The sequence below is a fragment of the Poecilia reticulata genome, chromosome 3 (genome assembly GCF_904066995.2).
Source record: "Poecilia reticulata chromosome 3, P_reticulata-male-v2, whole genome shotgun sequence".
In the NCBI taxonomy this organism is placed as follows: domain Eukaryota; kingdom Metazoa; phylum Chordata; class Actinopteri; order Cyprinodontiformes; family Poeciliidae; genus Poecilia; species Poecilia reticulata.
The window spans coordinates 12,077,172-12,098,288 of NC_088832.1; the positions used below are offsets into that span (position 1 = coordinate 12,077,172).

Sequence of the window (21,117 nt, forward strand, 5' to 3'; positions counted from 1 at the left end):
GTCATTTTCGACCACCTCCTCAGAAAGCATTAGAACATCATATGGCAGAAAACAGTAGACTATCAAAAACTAAAGGGAAAAAACAACTATAAACAAAGAAAAAAAAATTAATGATTCAGGTGTATTTCGGCTGCTGTTCAGGTGATCGTCACTGAAGGTTACTAAGATAGCGAAGACCAATTTTAAATCAGAACTTCAGACAGTTTGTTGCTTACAGCTTGCCTATTTGAATATATGCAGCTAATTATTTTAACCGTTCCAATACCAGCTCTACCTTAAAATGCATTAATACCCACAATGGGAACATCCATGGTCTTCATGCTCTCCGCTCTTGGGGAGTACAGCCACTCAACACCAAAAAAACTAAACAAAAATGGCACGTTTTGATTGGCTACGTTGCAAATGCTAGCCAATAGCCGTAGTTTTCTTTTGTTGTAGTTTTTCACTTTTTGTGCCATTTGGGTTATGACTGTTTTTTTTCTCCTTCATTTTACATAAATTCAGAATTTAATATAATTTATTCATTCTGGGAGTATTTTTGCAAAGCTTGGGTTGTTTTCTGTAGTCGAATACCTAAAAATAGAAACAAGATGATCGCTCTTTAATTTAACCATAACGTTACCATGTTAGACAGAAGGACATAAACAAGGACTAGGTTGGGTTTGGAGCTCTTGACAAATAATTTTGTTGGATGAAGGACAAACTTGGCTCTTTGCATTGTAAAGACCCACAGTCTTAAGACTAAGATGATTACTCACACAATCTTCCTCGAAAACTCTCTCTGCCTGTTTGCTCAATGACTTAAGTTGAAATAACAGAACAAAAATTAGACACGACAAGCTGCTTACCATGGATAATAACACGGAACCCAGTGACGGTGTCGGGCAATTTTTATTTGGATTTAAAAAGCTACACCAACTTTTTGATAGCTTCGTTTTTTTTTTTGTTTTTTGTTTTTACCTGCATGCTACATTTTTGAGAAAAAGAAACAACAGAACAAAGTACAAAGAAAATGAGGGGTGCGAAATTCAACTTAAAGGTAGCAATTTAGAGGCATTACGGTGATTAACAATAACACAGCGTTAAGTTAGTTTGATCTTTGTTCGTCAGTTTTGAGTTTGGCCCAAAGAGAATGTGTGAGCAACTAAAATAGCTGCTAAAAATGTGCAACAGCTTTTGCTCACTTTCTTTAGTCTTTGCACACCGTTTTGCACCTGATGCACTCAAGACAGACAACAGTTTTTTTTCCCTGTGCATCATATCTCATCTGCATTTAATGTCATCTAACCCAGCTGTTTAATTGGTTATATTTTCCGTTTACATGTTTAGTGAAATCGGCAGCAATCATCTCATATTCCATCCAAGTTGGATTTTTCTGTCAGCTAAAAGAAAATTAAACTATATTTCCTGTTAGTGTTTTGCGCAATTTGCTTCCCTTCAGCTTTTTCCAGATTTTACACAGGTCAGGAGAAAAGGAATGTTTTTTTGTCATTGTGATTTGTAAACTCCAGTCGACCTCTAAACTAATACAAGAAGACATTTCGTGTGAAATTTCTCAACTGTTTTGTGTCTAACCCTTCTATTCTTCTTATTTTTCAGACCACATTAACAGAGGTGCAGTTTGGACCAATGAAGCTATTTAAAGACCCACTTCAGGTACCGTAAAACAATGCTCGACATGTGTTTGAGGGATACTTTAATGCTCGCAAACCCGAAGCGCAACACCAGGAGTGCTCCAGTCGATGGTTTATGCCTGCATCCATCAGCAGCCGATTGCTGAGCATTAGAGCTAAACTCGGTGTGGCTGTCAGTACTTTGTTGTGTTTCTTTAAGGATTAGCATTGAAAAACAGCTTTTGTTTGGCGTTACAATAAATCTCGAATATCTTCAAAATGCCACACCTCTCTAAGGAACACGTAAGCATTCACCGAAGAGGAGGGAAGCTCGGCCGTTAATGGACGTGTTGTGTTCTACGCAGCCTTGGCGCTGTCAAGGCAACGGGGCCAAATATTTGAGACTGGGAACATACCATAATGAACAATACACATTCTGGAGAACTGCAGAGGATCAGCAGTTTCGTCACCGCAGGCTGGATCTTCTCTGACGTTCTCTCAAGATACAGTTTGTTCCAGCGGCATGTCGCACTTCTGCTGTGTGTGAAAACGGGAAAATACAAAATTCGTAGGAAATGTTTCCCGTTCGTCCTTGGTTCAGGAATATATTAGAAGTTTCTACCTAAAATTTCTAAGATTAAAATGTAAAAATGTACTTGTCTTTGTCATGTGACTGAGGTTATAAAAGGATTTCCCCCCATTTTGGAACCTCCTTTTCTTTTTGATTGTTTACCAGGGGTGGTGGGGATAAAACAGCTAGTTTTAAACTCTGTACATTGCCACTCCAACACAACTGGGGGGATTCTTGAGAATGAAACCATCTGAATTAACGATCCGTGTATTGTGAGTGCACAGACTCGGCCTCATTGTTTGATGCACTTGAGTTTGGCCACGGTAGGAAAACAAGGTAGAGAGATATCCCCTTCCTGTTTTTGTCACTCACAGCTGATCCTGTCATGCCCTCCTCCTTGTTTCTCTCGCCTCACAGGATCAGGCTGGCCCTTATGCCTCTTTTCAGCCGCAATGTCATCTGAACGGCATAATCAGGTGCTACCAAATGCTCGCCAACCTTCTCTTTCTGTGACTTTTCCTCGCTCTTGAGCACTTTTTTCCTTCATTGGGCCTTTTGAAGGTTAGAAAAGTATATATATTTTCACGTTAAAACACGGTGAATCTGTCTGATCTGATCTTGGCCTTGATTCCCAGGTCTACCACCTCTGGGGGAATGTTGACTCTCCTCCCAACATCCCAATGTGGAATTCTGATCTAATTCCCCCTTGCGTACCGAACATAGTTGCAGTAATCTGAGGTGATGTATTTACGACCTGTGCACTTATTGCTGCTTGTAGGGAAAATACTCCTACAGTATGCGGAATATGGTTTACATTTGCAACACCTCTGTCAGACAGACGCGTTTGCTGCTTCTGTCGACTTTGAGCTAAATGCTACGCCGGTCGAGCTGAAATTGTCTGGTCCCCCTCTGTCCTGACTCAACCTCACAGGTGCGACGCAAACTTGAAACGTGCAGAACAAGCTTCCTCTTCTTTACATTCACTCTGCTGCCTGCCAACAGTCGGAGATGACGTCTGTTTGAGAGAGTGACTCATGAATCTACTCTTAGTGCAGCACCGCTCCGGGAGGCGGGCCTAAATCTCCTGTCCAGTATTTACGCAAGTGAAGGGAAGGCGGAGGGAGAGACGAGGGGGTGGGGGGCGGAGTGGGAGTGGAGGTGGGGGTTGCTTGGAAGCGTGGTGGCAGAGAGGGAGCTCGCTCTCAATGGCTGGCTTGATAGTAGCTGCAGCAGCACTTTTAGACGTAGCCTTGGTTTAGACCTCTTGGGGTGAGGGTGGGGGAAGAGGGGCTGCAGCCAGTCAAGGCCGCCTCGACTAATTCTGCCATAGATCATCACGGCGGACTATAAAACTTGTGACGCACAGGAATGAGAGCTAAGCCCAATCAATCTGGGGCCATTCGCTACGGGCCCGCGGGTCAAACCGTAGGCTGATTATAGAATGACGGGCGCGAACAAGCAGGAACGCAGCAGCTGTGAGCTGCACATAGTCATCTCGGCTAATCAAACCATGAGATCAGATTACCACACATTCAGTAAGTGATTTAGACAAGTCATTTCACAAGTAAAAAACGACAACAAAAAAATCTTCAAATCTGAGCAATAAACTTTGAACTAGAAGGGTGAGCGTGGTTTTCTAAGTCTTTTGGTGATCGAAATCGGAAAATGTGACGTTTATTTATCTGCAGCCTCCTGATTTAAGTGAGTTGAGGAATTTTTTCTAGCAATTTCAGTTGAGTCTTTTGCTATATCTCTCTATAAACTTTGGGCATCTGGAGACTAAAATATTTGCCCATTTTTCTTCTCAAAATGGGTTAAGATCAGACTTTGATTGGATGGTGAACATCTGTGATCAGCTCTTTTAAAGTCTTGCCAGAGACTCTTACTTAGACTAAGGTTGAAGTTTTAAGACTTGAAAACGCGTCAGTCTAAACTTTCATTGTACCTCTGCCTCCTTGCTTCGTCTTTTAAAGCTTCTTACCGATTTCATTACAGCGTTACCCTGTAATTTGCTCCATCCTGATGGCCTTCACTGTCCAGCTGAAGAAAATCATCCCCACAGTACGACACTCCCACCTCCGTGTCACTGTGAGGATGGTGATTTTTCACAGAGTAGATGAAAAATCACTACTAGATGAATGTCTGGCCTCGCCCACAATGTGTGATTTGTAAAGATCGTACAGGACGTTTAGCATTTCATACTGTGCGGTCTATGCATTACCCAGGTCACACTGCAAAATATCAGATTAAGCAACTTGAATGAGGGTGTTGAAAGTGCTCAGGGTCAAGTCAAGTAGGAAGAAAATGGGAAATTAGTGCCAGGAGCAGCCACAAAACATGAAATCCCCAGAAAATACCTGACACGGCTTGATAATTTGTCATTGGTTGTCCTTCATTGTTTTCTGTGTCTCTTACATACCGTGGAGAGAACTCCTCTGGCTTTCTTTCAACAATGCAACAAACTTGCCAGTCTTCCATACAAGCCACATTCTGTGCTTGAGGTATTTTGAAGTATGAAATATTCTTGGAGGAGGAACTTTGTTCTTTCTCCTGCTACCTTGAATGAAATAATTGACTTCTCTATTGTTGCCGATTGTGTGTTAGTCTTTAGTGAGTGCCAAATTAAAGCTGTATACGTAGGTGAAAATCCTAGCTGCGTGGAGATAAAATGCATGTATATATATACTAAATATAATTTTGAAGGAGTTTATTTATTTATTTATTTATTTTGGCTTCCTGTTTTTAGGAACACACTAGTCAACCAGCCAGTTTCTCTTGGATGTACAGGGATCCATACTAACATGGAGACATTTTGGCTTTGGTTGTCCCAGAAACACAGAATAGCTCAAGACACTTTTGTCCCGTTGCTTGTGGGAAAACCGCTGGGATTTAATTGTTGTGGTTCTTGCTGCCATTAACAATATGAACCAATACCAACATATATTTATCTTCATTTTGTGGATTTAAACTCTTAAGGAACTTGCTCAGAAACGGAGACTGTAAAGACGTCGGTGTGCTCCTCTTGTTTAATATTGGGTGTGTTTTAGACATGCACAAGCCGTACTGGTTGTAAGCTAGATTGAATTTTTCATTAAATTTTTCTAACTTTAAGCTTGTTCATTTCTAATTCAAGTGGAAATAAAACTCATTATTTCTGCATATGCCCACTGTTCTCCAGCATGTTAACAGCATGTTAAAGAGACGTTGCTATGTACTATTATATTTTCCTCAACCATGATCGGATACGATGAATAAATTTTGGTGGACTCAATCAGTGGCAGGCTGGCTGGCTACCTCCTACTGTTGATGAGAATCCCCAAACCATGACACTTTCACCTCTGTCCTTCATAGTTTGCGCAAAATTTGTTTTACTCATATTTTTTTTTAAGGTTTATGCCAAACTTCTCTGTTCTGGTGTCCAAATAATCCAGTTCTAATTACCAGGAACATTATTCCAGAAGTCCTGGTCTTTGTCAACTTAGTGTTCAAGAAGGAACTGCAAGACTCTGCAGTAAGCTCTGTAATGAGAGTTCGGGTTTTTGAAGACTTCTTCTGCTTTTATAGACTGAACTTGCTTGGACTTACAGACCTAAACTTGTTGAAAGTTGTTTTGAATTTTCTTTCTAAGTTCTTTTGAGGCTCATGAACTGCAATAACCTTCTTTTTTTCCAACAGTCAAGATCATCAAACTGATTGTTGAATTGAGATCCAGCAATCAGTTTTACTGTCTGTCTGATTTAAAAATAACAGTGTATATACAAGACAAATTAATTATTTTTTTAATCATGTGGTCCTGATGTAATACATGTGTGTGATTTTAGTTATTTTAACATATGTCCAGAAATGTTATAAAAACACACATGCTGTCATAGTGCATCCTAATTTTTTATTTTATTTTGTTTTTTTGTTGTTTTTTTTTTTTGCGTGACTATATTCAAAAAAATTGTTTTCTATTTTACAGTCATTTTTATTTTATTTATCTGAACTTATTTATTAGCTTTTTTCATTTTAATGACTATGATCTACTTTTGATTAGTACAGCTTAAACTACTGTAAAATAAATGACTACATGTTTACATGGCCTTGCTTGTATTATGATAAACTATAACACGTATAATACCCATCATTTCACAACATTATCTAGATAATAAGATTGATTTAATGGTAGTAATGTTTTAATTACGCCTTGACATGTTGCCATTTCCTGACCTAAGATCAACACAAATCTGACTTTGAGTGTTCTCTTATCATTCCGAATTTTAAATATTGCATGCAAGAAACTTTCAAGTTATATCCAAACTCTACGTACATTTTTTGGTTTTACAGAAGTTATTAGAAGGACCAGCAATTCTAGCAAACTAAGATCAATAAAGTAAAATAAACAACAAAACTAGAATAAATAAAATATATTTCTGTGATTTTTTTTTATTTATTTTTTGCCCCCCGTTCTAAAAAGACTGACTGACATTGAAAGGCTGGGATCTTTCAGTATGCTACTGCAGTTGAATAAAATACACGCATTAGGGCCTTTTTTGCAAGGTGTTGCAATAAATCTGAAAGATGCATGTCTTTGTGGATGCCTTTCTAAAAAAAAATAAATAGAAAATGCAGATCAGAACTTGCAGGAGATCTTATTTAAATAAATAAACTCAGGTTTAATCCGCATGTCCTCTGTCATTTCCTGTCTTCCAGGTACTTTTAGTTTTTGCCAAAGAGGACAGTCAAAGCAATGGCTTCTGCTGGGCGTGTGAGAAGGCCAACTACAGGTGCAGCATGGTGCGGACGCCTGAATACGCTCTCGAATGCTTCTCAGAGAAGCATCACGACCTCGTCATCATTGACAACAGACATTCCAGACACTTTGACGCTGAAGCACTGTGCCGGTAAGGCAAGCTCTCTCTTATCTCTGCTGTAATTAAGCATCCTTTTAGCCTGACGCCTTTGAACTGCACGCCTCTGGTTTAATTAAATAAAAGCCGATATTGTCGAGAATATTTATGTTTTTTTAAAGAAGGACGTCGGAAAGATTTATTCAAGTTTACATTCAAACGAGTTGTATCATTTGTGATTATTGGTTTAATTTTTGTAACTATAATGATGGTGTCAATCAGCTAATAGAAGGAAAATATTGAAAACAAAATTGAATTCTGGGAATTATTTCCTTTGGGTTTTTTTTTTTTTTTTTAATGAGCTTTAGTCATATCCTAAATAGAAATGCACCAATCCGATATTAATATCTGTATTGATCCTGATAATAAAAATCATTCTATATTGGGTGTCGGTAACAGTGTGCCTGATCCATAAGGGCCGATCTTTTCAGTCTAGATCTATGCTTTGTGCTCTGAGCGATGTCTTACTTTGTTTACTTTAAGTTATTTTAGAATTCCTAATTGCGCTTTCTGAATCATATTAGTAAAAAAGTTTGTTGCAGTTTATTTTATGCATATTTGAAAAAGGTTGTCGCCCTGTTGATGCTTTTGTCAGTTTCAGGTTCTTTATTATTTATTTTACATTGGCTGGTTTACTGTTAATTGCACTGATTGAACAAATTAACGTTGAGTTGTTTTTACATGTTTGACCAAGCTTGTTGATCAGTTGGGGTATTTAAGTGCGCTGTACTGGTGTAGAGTTATCAAATACATTTGTGATTGAGTATATTTATGTTTGTGTTTTTTTTGTTTTGTTTTGTTTTTTTTAAAAAGGATTCTTTTTAAGTCAGTCCAGCACTGTTTTTCAGTGTCGGCCGATACTAAAGATACTAAACTTCTGTATCGGTATCAGAAGTGAACAAAGGTGTGTCGGTGCATCCCTACTCCTAACTCAAATTTACAGCTCAACTAATTTGGGGCCCGTGAACCAACACATGCCAGGTGACCTCGAAGGGACCAGCCGTAGCACAACTTTTTACGAGTTTCAGTCCACATGGCCATGCTTCTCATTATCTGTGGTGAACGGCCGGCTGACTTTTCTTTGCTCTCTACCTTGTGGATTTATGTCGCCGAGTAACGAGCGGTGCCTGGCCCGTACCACCGTCTATCTTTAGCCTCGGCGCAAACCAAAGTGCATTTACAAACATTCATTTGCCATGCCCGGACGGTATGTTAACCCTATTCATTTTTGGCCGATCCATATGTTCAGTGTACACGCTCAGGCTCTAGTTGGGGGCACTAAAGGGCCTTTATGGCCACTGGCTGGGGGAAACCGCAGGCGGACGAGCGGCCCTGTACACTGCATTCTTTCAGAGGCCTCGGCACCACTCGCAGAGCTCCACCTCTGGGCTCTGCCTGCCTGTGAGAATCGGAGCGTGAAAAACTGAAAATACATTGATTTGATGCCACAGGCTTTTCCAACCGCCTCGCTCGCTAAAAAGGCTCCCTCTGTTTACATTCAGGTCAATTAGGGCGGTCAACTCCTCAGAAAACACTGTGATAGTCGCCGTCGTGAAAAGGTACATGTTTGCTTTCTTCGTTTTCTTCTTCTTTTTTTTTATTGTCCCTTTTGGTAGCTCGTGATTAGGGGGAAAATGTTGGGAAGAAAAAAAAAAAGAAAAGATGAAAATGTAGTGTGTATGCCTGCAGCCTGTCATCTTCAGCAGTCCTCAGATGTTCTCTAAACAAGCATTTATCATGTGCTGCTTTGCTTCTAACATGTGTTTTTCGTGTTTGTTTTTTTTTCTTTTTTTTTCTAAGGCCAGACAGAGAGGAAGCCTCTGTGATGCCGCTGATCAATGCTGGCTTTAATAGGGTAAGCTTAAAGGACACAGTGTATTTTATTCTGCCTGGTTTTCCACTGATAAGAATCAGTTTTGCAGCTGATGATTTATTTATTTATTTTTCCATGGGAGATGAAAGTCATCGATGATTCTCCTTTCCCTCCTTTGTTTTGTTTTGAGAATGTACCCACTTGCCGATACGTGGATTAGCATCGCATATTGTAGGTTTTATTTATCCACTTTTGACTGGCCTGTGCTGCTCTGACCCTTAGAGGTATGTGGAAAATGTCAATTTGATGGCCTGCTACAACGAGCTGCTACAGCTGGAGCACGGAGAGGTGCGGGCACAGTTCAAACTGAGGTGAGTCATGCCTCCAATTACGCTACATTGTAGTTGAGCTCTATATCAGTGGTGAAGTTTGCTTATCACGTTTAAGCTTTCTACGCCTCAATGCACCCCCCCCCCACACACACACACACACCTCCTAACCCCACATCCTTGGACACACACAGACAAAAGAAAATAGTCTGCAGTTGTAAAGATACTCTTTTTATACTCTAACACGCATAAAACTGCTGAATGAATCCCTTGGATTACAGTAAGTATAATGAAAATGCTGCAAGTGCTGTGCATTTAAGTTGACATATTTCTGATTGGCTCAATTGAAAAATACTCTAAAAAAAAATCACAGAAACACCCCATATCATACAATATATAATGATAAAAAAAAATTAAAAACAAAACCTATCTATTTATAATATTGCAGCAACATGCAGCTTGTGAAAATTTTCACTAAAATAAAGCTAATGGAGAATGTTTTTCAGCTTAAAAGCTTTTTAAAAAATTTTTTTTTTTTAATGCGTTTTTAACTTTTCTACGGTTGGCCACAAAATTATTCACACTCCTTACAGATTTAGTTCTGGAGTAACCTTTCCATTTTTACCAACCTGTTTCCTCTGACTGGCAGTAACATTATCTGTTTGAAGTGTCCTGACTTGAATCTGATAAAGAAGCTAAAGAAACTGAATATTAGGTTGGTGGAGACGAGGCCTTCAGCCTTTAAACCTTTGGGAAAGAGAAATGGTTAAAATATCAGTGGAAACATGTAAACGGCTGCTCAGCAGTCAGAAGAAAGGTGACATGCAGCTGTAATACCAATATAGAGTTTTTATTGAATATTGTTAAGAACAGAAATAATATTTTACATGTATTTCTTTTCTTTTTTTTTTACAAAATTAATACTCATTTGTACACTTATTTTCAATCAGAAACAAACTATTTGGTTAAACTGAAAAACAAACAACAAAAAAAACAAATGTGCCAGGGGTATGAATAATTCTAACTTCACATCTTAAAATATGATCCAACGTTAATGTCTTGATGCTGTTTCCTTTCCCTACCAGGGCTAGTAATGCCATTTTCACAGCTCTGGAACAAAGCCAAGACGCCATCGAGATCACTTCTGAAGATCAAATAATTCAGGTGGAGATTTATTTCATTTGTTTTCCCCTCCAACCATGTATGTGCATTTCATTCTCTCTTTGTTCTGCTCAGACCCTTTTTTTAGCTCCTGTTTATGTCTTTGGATCTCATTCAGGAGTAATAGTAGATTCTGTCATTTAAATGCTCCCAAAACTCTGCAGCTTGTGTTTTCAGGATGTTTTCTTCTTAATCTAATGAGCTGAAAATGTCTTTTGTTTTTGTTTTTTTCTTTTCTTCAGTTAATTAAGAAACAGTAGTTAACTGTGCCTGAACTCCTCACTTTTCTTTCCCTGCCTTTGCAGTATGTGAATCCTGCCTACGAGTCCATTATGGGCTACCAACAAGGCGAACTAGTAGGGAAGGAAATAATAGAAGTGCCTAAAAGCGAGAAGAATAAGCCTGATCTCCTTGAAACGATTAACTCCTGTATACGAAAAGGAAAGGTAACGTGTGCTCTTCACACTTCCACATCCTTCATATCAGCCCACTTTGTAATTGTAGCCGTCTCAGTGCATGTTGCCTCTGCGTCGCATCACTTGTGTAAGCACCCCAGACATCCGCATCCCTGCGCGCACGTGCTCCGTTGGCCTGCGCCGCTGGTCATCCAGCAGCTCTGTTTCATGTGCAGTAATCTCACTACACAGAGCGCAAAGGTCAATCCCGGACAGCCTAACAGCAGGAAGGGTCTTTTTAATCTGCGGGTGGGAGGGGGTGGACATGAAACGAGCGCGCTGGACTCCAGTTGCGCTCGCTCTCTCCATTAAAGCGAGTTGCCGTTCTCTGACCCGCTCTCTGTCTTCACCACCTGTTGCACACAAACGGGACACTTTCAACTTTTCACTTTTCATTTTTTTTCTTCTTCTTTTTTTTTCAATCGCATGTTGCCAAGCCGACGTGTCTTACCAAGGGTCCGTCGGCCCGTTGTGTTGTGTTGTGTTCCAGGAGTGGCAGGGGATTTATTATGCCAAAAAGAAGAATGGAGACAACATTCAGCAAAATGTGAAAATCACACCTGTGATTGGACAGGGAGGGTGAGTGAGCTGGAGAATAAATCGCCTCCGTTCATCGCACCGTTTTGTTTTAGCGGATGTAACGTTGTGCCTTTGTCCTCCACAGAAAAATCAGACACTATGTGTCTATCAACAGGCCTTTAAATGATATTAATAAGGTGAGATTGGCGGTTTTTGCTAAATAGTAAACAGCGAGAAGGGTTTGTTTTGTTTGCATGTGTCAATGTGTCTTTCTCATTTGTCTGCGCAGAGTGATCGTGTGCAGGCAGAGTCACAAACAGGTGAGATTCTTAAGTTAATATGTTTTTTTTAATATCAGACCTTTAAGACTTCTCCTAAGCTCTCTGTGGTAGCTGTTCACCTCTTATTTACGCAATGTAATAAATAAATAAATGTCACAAAAACAACAAAGTAAACGTAATAAATAAATACTTTTGCCCTAAATATGTAATAAATAAATATATGTAAAATAAATCAGTAAGTTATTTATATATTTTTGTATTTACAGGAACTTTGAAAATGAATCTGAAACATATACACTCACGCCACAATTTACTTCTTGAAAATATTTCCATTTTCATACAGCAGGATTAGATGATGACATATTTATTCTTTATTTTTGAAGATTGTAGCACCATTTTTTATTATTATTTTACATCAAATAATTTAGGATACACTTGCGCTGGGTTTAAAACTATGTAAGAAATGACAGTCAGTGGTTATGTCAGTTTCAGCTTGCTGAGAAATAACCTTGAAATAACTTTAATCTCGCTTTTAGTGGACCTTGGAAATAGTACTTTGATGTTGTTTATTGTTCCCTGCTGCACTGTTGGCATCAAATGCAAGAAAAAAAAAAAAAAAAAAAAAGGCCGTAGCTGTGACCGATTTCAAAACTCTGCTGCTCGACGTCCGACGAGTAAACAGTAAACAGGGATGGTATCTCTTGTCGGTTTACGTCAGCGGCTCTGCTGTTTGTTTCTGGAGCTTTGCATGTTGTCCCAGTGCACTAAACCTCACTGCGTTTCCTCTGCGACACCTTTTCACCTCGTGGTGTCTGATCAGAATCGGTGGATCAGAATTCAAGCCTCACCTGCTAAAATCTCTACATCCTGCTGGTCATATTAATTCCTATTGTTTTTATTTCGTCCCCAGTTAGCGTATGTTTTGTAGCATTTAATTTAATTTGCACTTTTTTTCAGTGCTTACGCTTCAATTATGCCTGTGTGCATAAACAAATCTCAAAACTCAATTACTATTTGTTGTCATTTCTCTTCTTTTTTTTTCGTTTTAATGAAAAGCCAGATGTCCATAAAAGGATTGTCTGAGTGCAAGAACACAAAAAAAGTTTTTTTTTTCTGTAAAGCGTTGAGTGAGACTTCCTTTGCAGCAGAACTGCTTTTCAGAAATACAAAATGTAAACTACAGTTTACTCATCAGAATCAGTAAATGCTGTATATAGTTTTCAAAATATATTTTTTCATAATTTTAGTGTACTTCACAGTAACTCCACATGCACCATTTACATTTATTTCATGAATGTTAGTGATTTTGTACTTATAGGGTTTCCCTAAATAAATATACTGACTGGTGAAACATTTTTTCTTAAATTTTCTTTGCAAATAAAAAAAACAACAACAACAAAAAAACAGTAAGCAGGACAAATAAATGTTCTCTGCACTCTTTGACGAAACTTTTGTCTGAAAGGTTTGGTGTCCATATATTAAAAATATGTAGTTAACCGTTTTTTGTCAGGCTGCACAGTGGCGCAGTTGGTAGAGCTGTTGCCTTGCAGCAAGAAGGTTCTGGGTTCGATTCCCGGCCTGGGGTCTTTCTGCATGGAGTTTGCATGGTCTCCCTGTACAGACGTGGGTTTTCTCTGGGTACTCCGGTTTCCAAAAACATGACTGTCAGGTTAATTGTCCCTAGGTGTGTGTGTGTGTGTGCATGGTTGTTTGTCCTGTTTGTCTCTGTGTTGCCCTGCGACAGACTGGTGACCTGTCCAGGGTGTACCCCGCCTCTCGCAACCCCACTAAGGGACAATATTGTAAAGAAAATGGATGGATGGGTGGATGTTTTTAGTAATTTCTAAAGACACAAGACAGAATAACACCGGGTTCTTGCGGAGCAAAAACCTTCTAATTTACTTCAGGTTCGTTTAGTTTGGTTTAGTTATTCTGTTTTAAGTTTGTCACCGCTGCCATTTGCCAAAAAGAAAAAAAAAAACATATGTATTATCCATATGTACACAGAAATCGTCTTCACACCAAGCCTATGAGAAGCAACACACACAAAAAAAAAAACGGTTACATCCTGCTAAGATATATAAAGACATGGTGATGTGCAAACAAAGCATATCAGCTACATGTGCTGATGTAAATAACGCAAAGTGTTTTCCCTCCTCCAGATATACAATCCTGTAAGCACAAAGACCGGAGGAAAGGCTCTCTGGATGTCAAATCCATAACGTCTCGGGGGAGCGATGGTGAGAGTGAAGGGAGATGGATGATGGAAACACTCTGCTTCTTGTCAGCTTACGAAGCCTGCCCAGCCGTTTGTGTTTGTGCTGCGCGTTGTTTGGATACACGCAACGCGTTAATTAGCGCACGGCTGGGAAATGTGCTCCGTGTTTTGTCGTTGAAGACGTCTCCCTCTTCCATCCCAACAGGTAGCTCACAGAGAAGACACTCCTCAATGGCCCGAATTCACTCCATGACGATAGAGGCTCCCATCACCAAGGTGGGTTCATCCCAGTCCCCCCCCGTCATATGATCATCTCTTACCGTCTCATGACTGCACACTTGTATTCTAAAACTGCTAAAAAGGCCATGAGCGCTTCTTGTACCACTGCCGAAATGGAGTGTAGGCACACACGCACATACACACACTGGCTGTTTCAAGTGGAGAGGGGTTAATAAAATGCCACATTTCATGCACAAGACAAGTAGGAGCACGTTGGATCAGAATGACCCACCGTTTTAAGCGGCTTGCGTAGCTTGGATGGTCTGACGCAGCGCAAGTCCCCAGGGAGCGGGGGGTCATATGACACACTGCGGTTTTTCTGCTGTATCATTTGACTGTGCAGTCGATCCCTGTGGGCGTCGTCATCTGGAGATTAGACCAGTGATACGACCGCTGGCTGTGTGTATGTGTGTGAGTGTGTGTGTGTATGTGTGTGAGTGTGTGTGTGTTTTGGGGGGGTGGGGAAAAGTTCACAAGCAAATTAGTTCAAATTTGTGTTTTTGTAAATGCTTTGATGACCTTGCCATTGGTGCCAATTGTTAGAGCCGACGTTACTTTTCAGACTTTTTTGAGAGAATGCATGTTGGTTATAAAAGGATACACATCTTTACATGTTTTGTAAAGATTTGTTTTTTTTTTTTTAGCTTAATTAGTGATTCATCTATTTAAGAGCTGGAAATAACATTTTAGCTTTTTATTAAAAAATTGTTTTTTTTGTGCTTCCCTGAAAATTTAAAAGTTTTTTTTTTCTTTTTTTATTTCCAACACAACTGGCATTTTTCTGTTACTGGTGCCAGTTGTAGCTCGGATTACAAAAGGGATAGAAATCTGAAATTTGAATGAATCCCAAATGAGCAACATTTAGAAGAATACCTTGCAGGTTTGCTGTGGTTGTTCTGAAAAAAAAAAAGAAAGCCTTATTCAATCAGCTTTAAAAAGAGGTTCAATAGTATAATATGCAAGGAGATATGAGTAATAACATTAAAAAAAACAACACTGTAGACTTTTGGTAGCCTGCCATGGCCTCAGGGGATTTTTATTTCTTTATTCTCAGCCAAATTTCATGTGCTTATTTAATACAAAATGAGGTTTTGTTGTTTTGTTTTTTTACCCCAGATATCTGTGGCTGGTATTTCTTTTAGTTTAGTTCAGGCCACATATTTAGAAGCATCAGCATTTTCCTGCTAATTAAAACCGAGACGTCCGCGTTTGCAGTCAGAATCGGCGATTTCCCTGCTTGTGCAGGAGGCGTGACGCTTTTTCTGAAAGTTATATTGATCATCTATACGCCAATAACTGCCTGTTCCTTCCTGCCTCACAGGTTAGCAGTATTGGCTCTGAGGAGTCACAGGGATGTCCTGACATGTTTACTCAGCAACATGCAAAATAAAAACAACAACAAAAAAGACAAAAAAACATGTGGAATAAAAAAAAAAATAGCAAAGTTACCAATGAAACACTGGAATCTTTTTTTGCTGTGGGGGTCGTTGTGGTTTTTCCATGGGTGCTCAGCTGTATTTTATGACCTTTTTTCTCCTTGCGTGAAGCAGCAGGAACGGGCTGTTTTCAGCCAGAGTCCAAAGGCTTTAAATGACCCAACATGCTGTACGCTGGTGCTGGCTGGAGTGTGTTTTTTGGCTTTGTTTTTGCCACTTTTTTATTTTTTATTTTTTTCTGCAGTCCAGCCAGAAAATGAAAACATTCTGATGTTTTCAGTCTGCTTTAGTATTTCTTGCATCGTTCCAACTAATATGACTGTTTTCTTTTTCCTCTCCTCAATCAGGTTATAAACATCATAAACCAAGCACAGGAGAGCAGCCCCATGCCTGTGGCAGAGGCCTTAGACCGGGTGCTGGAAATCCTGAGGACCACAGAGCTGTACTCCCCACAGCTGGGCACCAAGGATGAAGATCCACACACCAGCAACCTCGTCGGGGGGCTGATGACGGTGAGTGGCAAACGCTGGTGTGGATTCTCAGTCATTGTCACGCTTGGTAAGCGGCAGTGCCGTTTTTTTCCTGGGGCATGAACTGAAAAAGGTTGTTGTACACAACCTGATTCCTGCTGAAACATCTGTGATCTACTATTAATAATAATAACAAGATTAGGAGTGTGTGATTATTATTATTATTATTATTTTTTTATCATTATTTTTTTCCAAAGAGGAGGAGGCTAAGAAAGATTACCAGACACTAGTGGTGAAGAACAAGAAGTAGTGCCAAGTTGGCAGTCTTGGCAATAAACCCAGAGGAAGTGTTAGATTGTCCTTTGTGCTCCTGTAGGCTGGAGAGGAAAGCCCACCCCGCCCTTTCTCTCTCCCTCTGTCTCTGCGCACATACACCCAGCAGCACTCGTTTTCCTCTCCACGACCACAGGCCCAGAAACATCCTGTTCTTTGGACCAGATGAACACGCACGGCTTTACTTTTTACGTGAGCTCCTCTGTGACGACACGGCGGCGCCGAGGTGCTGGTCCGTCCCAAAGAAGATTTGACCAGTAGAAGCGATAAAAGCCGGGCAGTTTTGTCCGAGCTCAAGTGGTAGAATCAAATCGATCAAGTGAAGATTGAAAAAAAAAAAGGCAAACCTCTCTCTCTCTCTCTCTCTTTTTTTTTTTCTTTCTATTTTTTTTTTGGGGAGAAAAAGTCCTAAAATAGTACTGAGGCAGCAGCACCACGAGACAATGCATGGGTCAAAGATGAGCTAGTCTCCTCTTCCTTTTGCACTTGTGAAGTAAACATTTCCCATTGTGACACACACCCATGCACTCGCTAACACCCAGTGTGTGCTGTAACCTGTGCTGTGCGGAACAAGTCTGACAGAAAACCAACATAAACGTTACAACACACCGGTCAACTTTAACCGAAAACCCAAATATCTAAATAAGTTTTCTTTTAGTTCATATTTTCTTTAACGTTTTTTTTTTTTTTGCACATATTTTATTCAATGGGAACTGTTCAGACGAGACTGTTCCCCCCCCCGTTTTAAGTGCTCATGTCTGCAGGATTAACCACATTAATTTCACATAGAAGCCTTGATTTATTTTGTGGTTGTACTTTGGATTTTTTCAATTAAGAATCCAATTTGGAAGACCTTTTCTTTAAAAGTTCAAACATCTGGGAATTCTAATGTTGGAGTACATTTTTAAAAATTTCCGACTCAACGAGCAACTAGAAAGGTCATGATTGTTTCTCTTGATGTCCAAATTCTTAACAAGCCGTCTGTTACGCACAGCTGATATGAGTCACAGTCCTTAGAGAGTCTGATCATTACGCTTCCCTCTGCTTGGTTGATTATTTGGGTGGGGCCTCGTTTTCCCTCTGATAAGCCCCGTCTGCTGTAACAACATACAGGAATCCCCAAAGGAAGAGAAATGACCAAGTTAAATAATTTGCTGTAGATCGGTTAACATTCAGTCATAAATAATCACGGTGTCATTTCTGTATTATATCTGGTACGATTATACTTAATGTCTCGGCCGGGGCTACGCTGGCTTCTGGCGCGATCCTCCTTCCACAGTTTGCGCTGATGATCTTCCCTCTGAGCCGAACCCCTAATCTAATGGCTACAAGAAGGCAAACTAAAGCTTCCCTTCTTGTTTCTCTTCTGAACAGGATGGTTTACGCAGACTGTCAGGAAACGAATACCTCCTCGCCACAAAGCGTGAGTTTACACAAACGGTGGACCGCAACCACAACTTTACCGGGTTGCCTTTTCCCTCTACTCTGTTTGCTAAGATTTATTTATTTTTTGCTTTTCTCCTATTTTAATTTTGCTCGCAGAGCCCCACCATGTGCCAAGTCACCTGGCGACTCCTCTGTCATTAAATGACATCCCCCCTCGGATCGCCCAGACCATGGAAAATGAGGACTCGTGGGACTTTGACATCTTTAGCTTGGAGGCTGCGACCATAAAACGGTGAGACCTCCCAATCTTAAAGGATGACCCCAGGTGTTTTCCTGTTGTGGAAAGAGTTTTCTCACTGATGTTTCCGCCCTAAATCCTCCTGCAGACCTTTGACCTTCTTGGGCCTCAAGATTTTCTCCCGCTTCGGCGTGTGCGAGTTTTTAAACTGCCCTGAAGCTACGTTGCGCTCCTGGCTGCAAGTGATTGAAGCCAACTACCACTCCAGCAACTCCTACCACAACTCCACCCACGCGGCCGACGTCCTGCATGCTACGGCATATTTTCTCTCCAAGGAGAGGGTGAAGGTAAAATGGGAAATATAACATTTTAAATGCACACAATTATGAGGATATCTTTTTTTAAATTTTTTTTAATTCTTAAATAATAATACAAAATCATGTGAGTTAAAAAGTCAATGCTTTTCTTGAAACGTAGTGCAGTATGTAAAAGTTTTGAACCAGCTTTCATTTCTTGAAGTTGTCATTTAAAGTCGTCTTGAGACATTCAGGCTTTCTGAAAGTCTTGTAAATTTTTTCTTGGACTTTGGCCGCTTACTCAACATTTCAAATGGGATATTTATGCACTTTTTTGCAAGTCACCTGTTTCCATTTCTGTAGTTGCATCTATGAAAAATACCAAAGATAACAGTTTTCCATAAAAGTTGTTCTCTTTCTGCACCAATGTAGGGATTCTCAGAGAATCAGGGAGCTAAAAACATGTCATAAGAGTTAACGCAATTAATTTCTCCTATGTTGCTTCATTTTGTTTGCCAGGTCCTTATTCTAGTCTGCATAATATTCTGTTACGCTCACGTCTGGCTACTTGGAGATTAAATGCATTAGTTTGTGGCTTAAAACAATTTTTGTTGAGTAAATTGTGAAAGTATTCATATCTCAAACGTTTTTTACGTTTTGCTATGCCACGACTACAATTTTCAGTGTATTTTATAGCTATGTTTGCTTTTGTAATGCGCCTACACAAAGTGGTGCATGCGTGTATGTAATTTCTCTGCGGTTTAAATTCAACTGTACAGTAAAGATCTGAGGTTTGTTAGAGAACATTATGTTCAAACTGCGTCATTAAGTGCAAAGAGCAGAGTTGGAGCATTTCACAGGACTCCGTTCTATCCATTGTCTAAAAATGAAGAGTGTGGCACATCTTCAAGACTACAAGGAAGGAAAACTGTGATAATGTCTGCTCCGCAAAGTAGCAAGAAGAAAGCGACTGTTAATAGAAGGAAAATTACCTTTCAGAGTCTGTAGAACGCAGCAAACATGCTGCAGAAGGCCTTCTTGTCGGATGAGATCTGAATTAAAACCTTTTTTGCCAACATGCCAAAGGAAATGGCTGATGGACATGGCAGTGGCAGCATCATGGTGTGGGGATGCTTATTTTCAACAGAAATATAGAATCTGTTCCTGCTCAAGGGAAGCTGTCCTGGGAAGAAATACAGATCTCTGCATGTGGATGGTGATTAAAAACAAACAACCCCCATATCAACGTAAAAATCCCAGTGAAACACATTGACATTGTGGTTATAACGTGAATCTGGGTGGCATTCGGCTTTTGCAAGCCGCTGTATGCGCTTTACATGTTGTGTCAGTGGTAACCTAGTTTATACCTTAATGCTACATGTTATTGGGGCTGCCACATCAAGGTAATGTGGACAGAACGGTCCATCAGTTTTATCTCAATCCTAGAGAGTCACGGTTTTGCCCAAGTGTGTCAGTGGTTCAGTAACGTGTTGACGGTCAGGACTCGGTAAGCCGATTACCCAAAGCATCTATTTCTGATCTCAGCCCAGTGATCTCTCGGGGCTTTAGCCGGTGAACTGTGAAGTTACGTCACACGAGGTTAATGAGTCCCAGGAATCCCATAGGTCAACGTTTGTGTTGAAGGTCACTTCTGCTTCACAGACTACTTGTGCACTTTAAGAACTTAAATGCTGCTGTTATTTTCGAACGTGTGCCCAAATGGACAATTGTGCTATAGTTAAATGTTCTTTGATAAAGAAAAAGAAAAGCTACTGCCTTCTTTAGCGGACCTGCATGTAACCACCGCATGCAGCCTAACTGTTTGAGTAAAGTGATTCTCTCCTCGGTTTTGGTTTAAATCATCACCTTTGGTTTCAAAGATAGCAAGGTGTTTTATTCTCGATCTTTAATATCTGTTTCTCAAAACCTGTTTGTCCTGACAGCAAAGTTTGGATACCATCGATGAAGTGGCTGCCCTGATCGCCGCCACCGTGCACGATATTGACCACCCTGGCCGCACCAACAGCTTCCTGTGCAACGCAGGAAGTGAGCTGGCCATTCTGTACAACGACACAGCTGTGCTAGAGAGCCACCATGCTGCCCTGGCCTTCCAGCTCACCATCAGAGATGATAAGACCAACATCTTCAAACACATAGAAAGGTAAGGAGATGTGTTTTAATCAGAGAAGATTATCTCAGAAATGCATTTTTTTTTTAGTTCTACAATCAAAAACGTACAGATTTTCTGCTCAGATACTAGTGAATAAAAGCCACACAACTCTTTAAAGAAAATAAAAATCTCCAGATGGAGTTTTTTTTTTTTTTTTAAGGGATCTTATACAGACAGAAGTTTCTCCATGGTTGCATCACAAGAAAGTAGAACATCATAAAAAAGTTACTTGAATAAAGTCCAAGTTCTTATGGACTATTCACATTTTCTAATAAACTGAATGTTGAACTTTAATCGACAGTCATCAAAATTAACTATTTAAAAGCATATCACTCTGTGTGAATCTGGGATTTTTCTATATTAAACAGAATTACTGAAATAAGCTAACTTTTTGATGATGTTCTATTTATTATTGACGCATAGTAGAAAAAAAATTATTCCTCTTGGAAATCTTTTGTCATTTTTTTCTTTTAGAAAGCATATTAGATCTTTTTTTTTTTTTTAAAGCCCTTTACACAAACTTTAAAGTGTAGTTTTAGAAACTATCATTTGAGTATGTGGCTGCAACCTTATGTCTCATTTGGCAGCTTTTGTGCTGAGACTCTGTTTTGCTCTGCATTACAAAAATGTCCATATTCAGATTGTAGTTGGTATTATTTA

General features: G+C 39.8%; 1 protein-coding gene across 5 annotated transcripts in view; it reads left to right on the forward strand.

The window, feature by feature from the left end:
* pde8a (phosphodiesterase 8A) overlaps positions 1-21,117 on the forward strand; it is a 57,983-nt gene that overhangs the window by 30,727 nt on the left and 6,139 nt on the right. For all 5 annotated transcript variants that reach the window (XM_008404540.3, XM_008404541.3, XM_008404542.3 and 2 more), the window contains 17 exons: positions 1,600-1,656; positions 6,877-7,067; positions 8,576-8,632; positions 8,874-8,928; positions 9,169-9,257; positions 10,301-10,379; positions 10,682-10,822; positions 11,322-11,410; positions 11,496-11,547; positions 11,640-11,670; positions 13,794-13,871; positions 14,055-14,125; positions 15,912-16,076; positions 17,742-17,790; positions 17,910-18,045; positions 18,140-18,338; positions 20,231-20,448. In XM_008404540.3, coding sequence (XP_008402762.1) covers positions 1,600-1,656; positions 6,877-7,067; positions 8,576-8,632; positions 8,874-8,928; positions 9,169-9,257; positions 10,301-10,379; positions 10,682-10,822; positions 11,322-11,410; positions 11,496-11,547; positions 11,640-11,670; positions 13,794-13,871; positions 14,055-14,125; positions 15,912-16,076; positions 17,742-17,790; positions 17,910-18,045; positions 18,140-18,338; positions 20,231-20,448 — 1,757 coding nt within the window. The remainder of the gene's footprint in view (positions 1-1,599; positions 1,657-6,876; positions 7,068-8,575; positions 8,633-8,873; positions 8,929-9,168; positions 9,258-10,300; positions 10,380-10,681; positions 10,823-11,321; positions 11,411-11,495; positions 11,548-11,639; positions 11,671-13,793; positions 13,872-14,054; positions 14,126-15,911; positions 16,077-17,741; positions 17,791-17,909; positions 18,046-18,139; positions 18,339-20,230; positions 20,449-21,117) is intronic.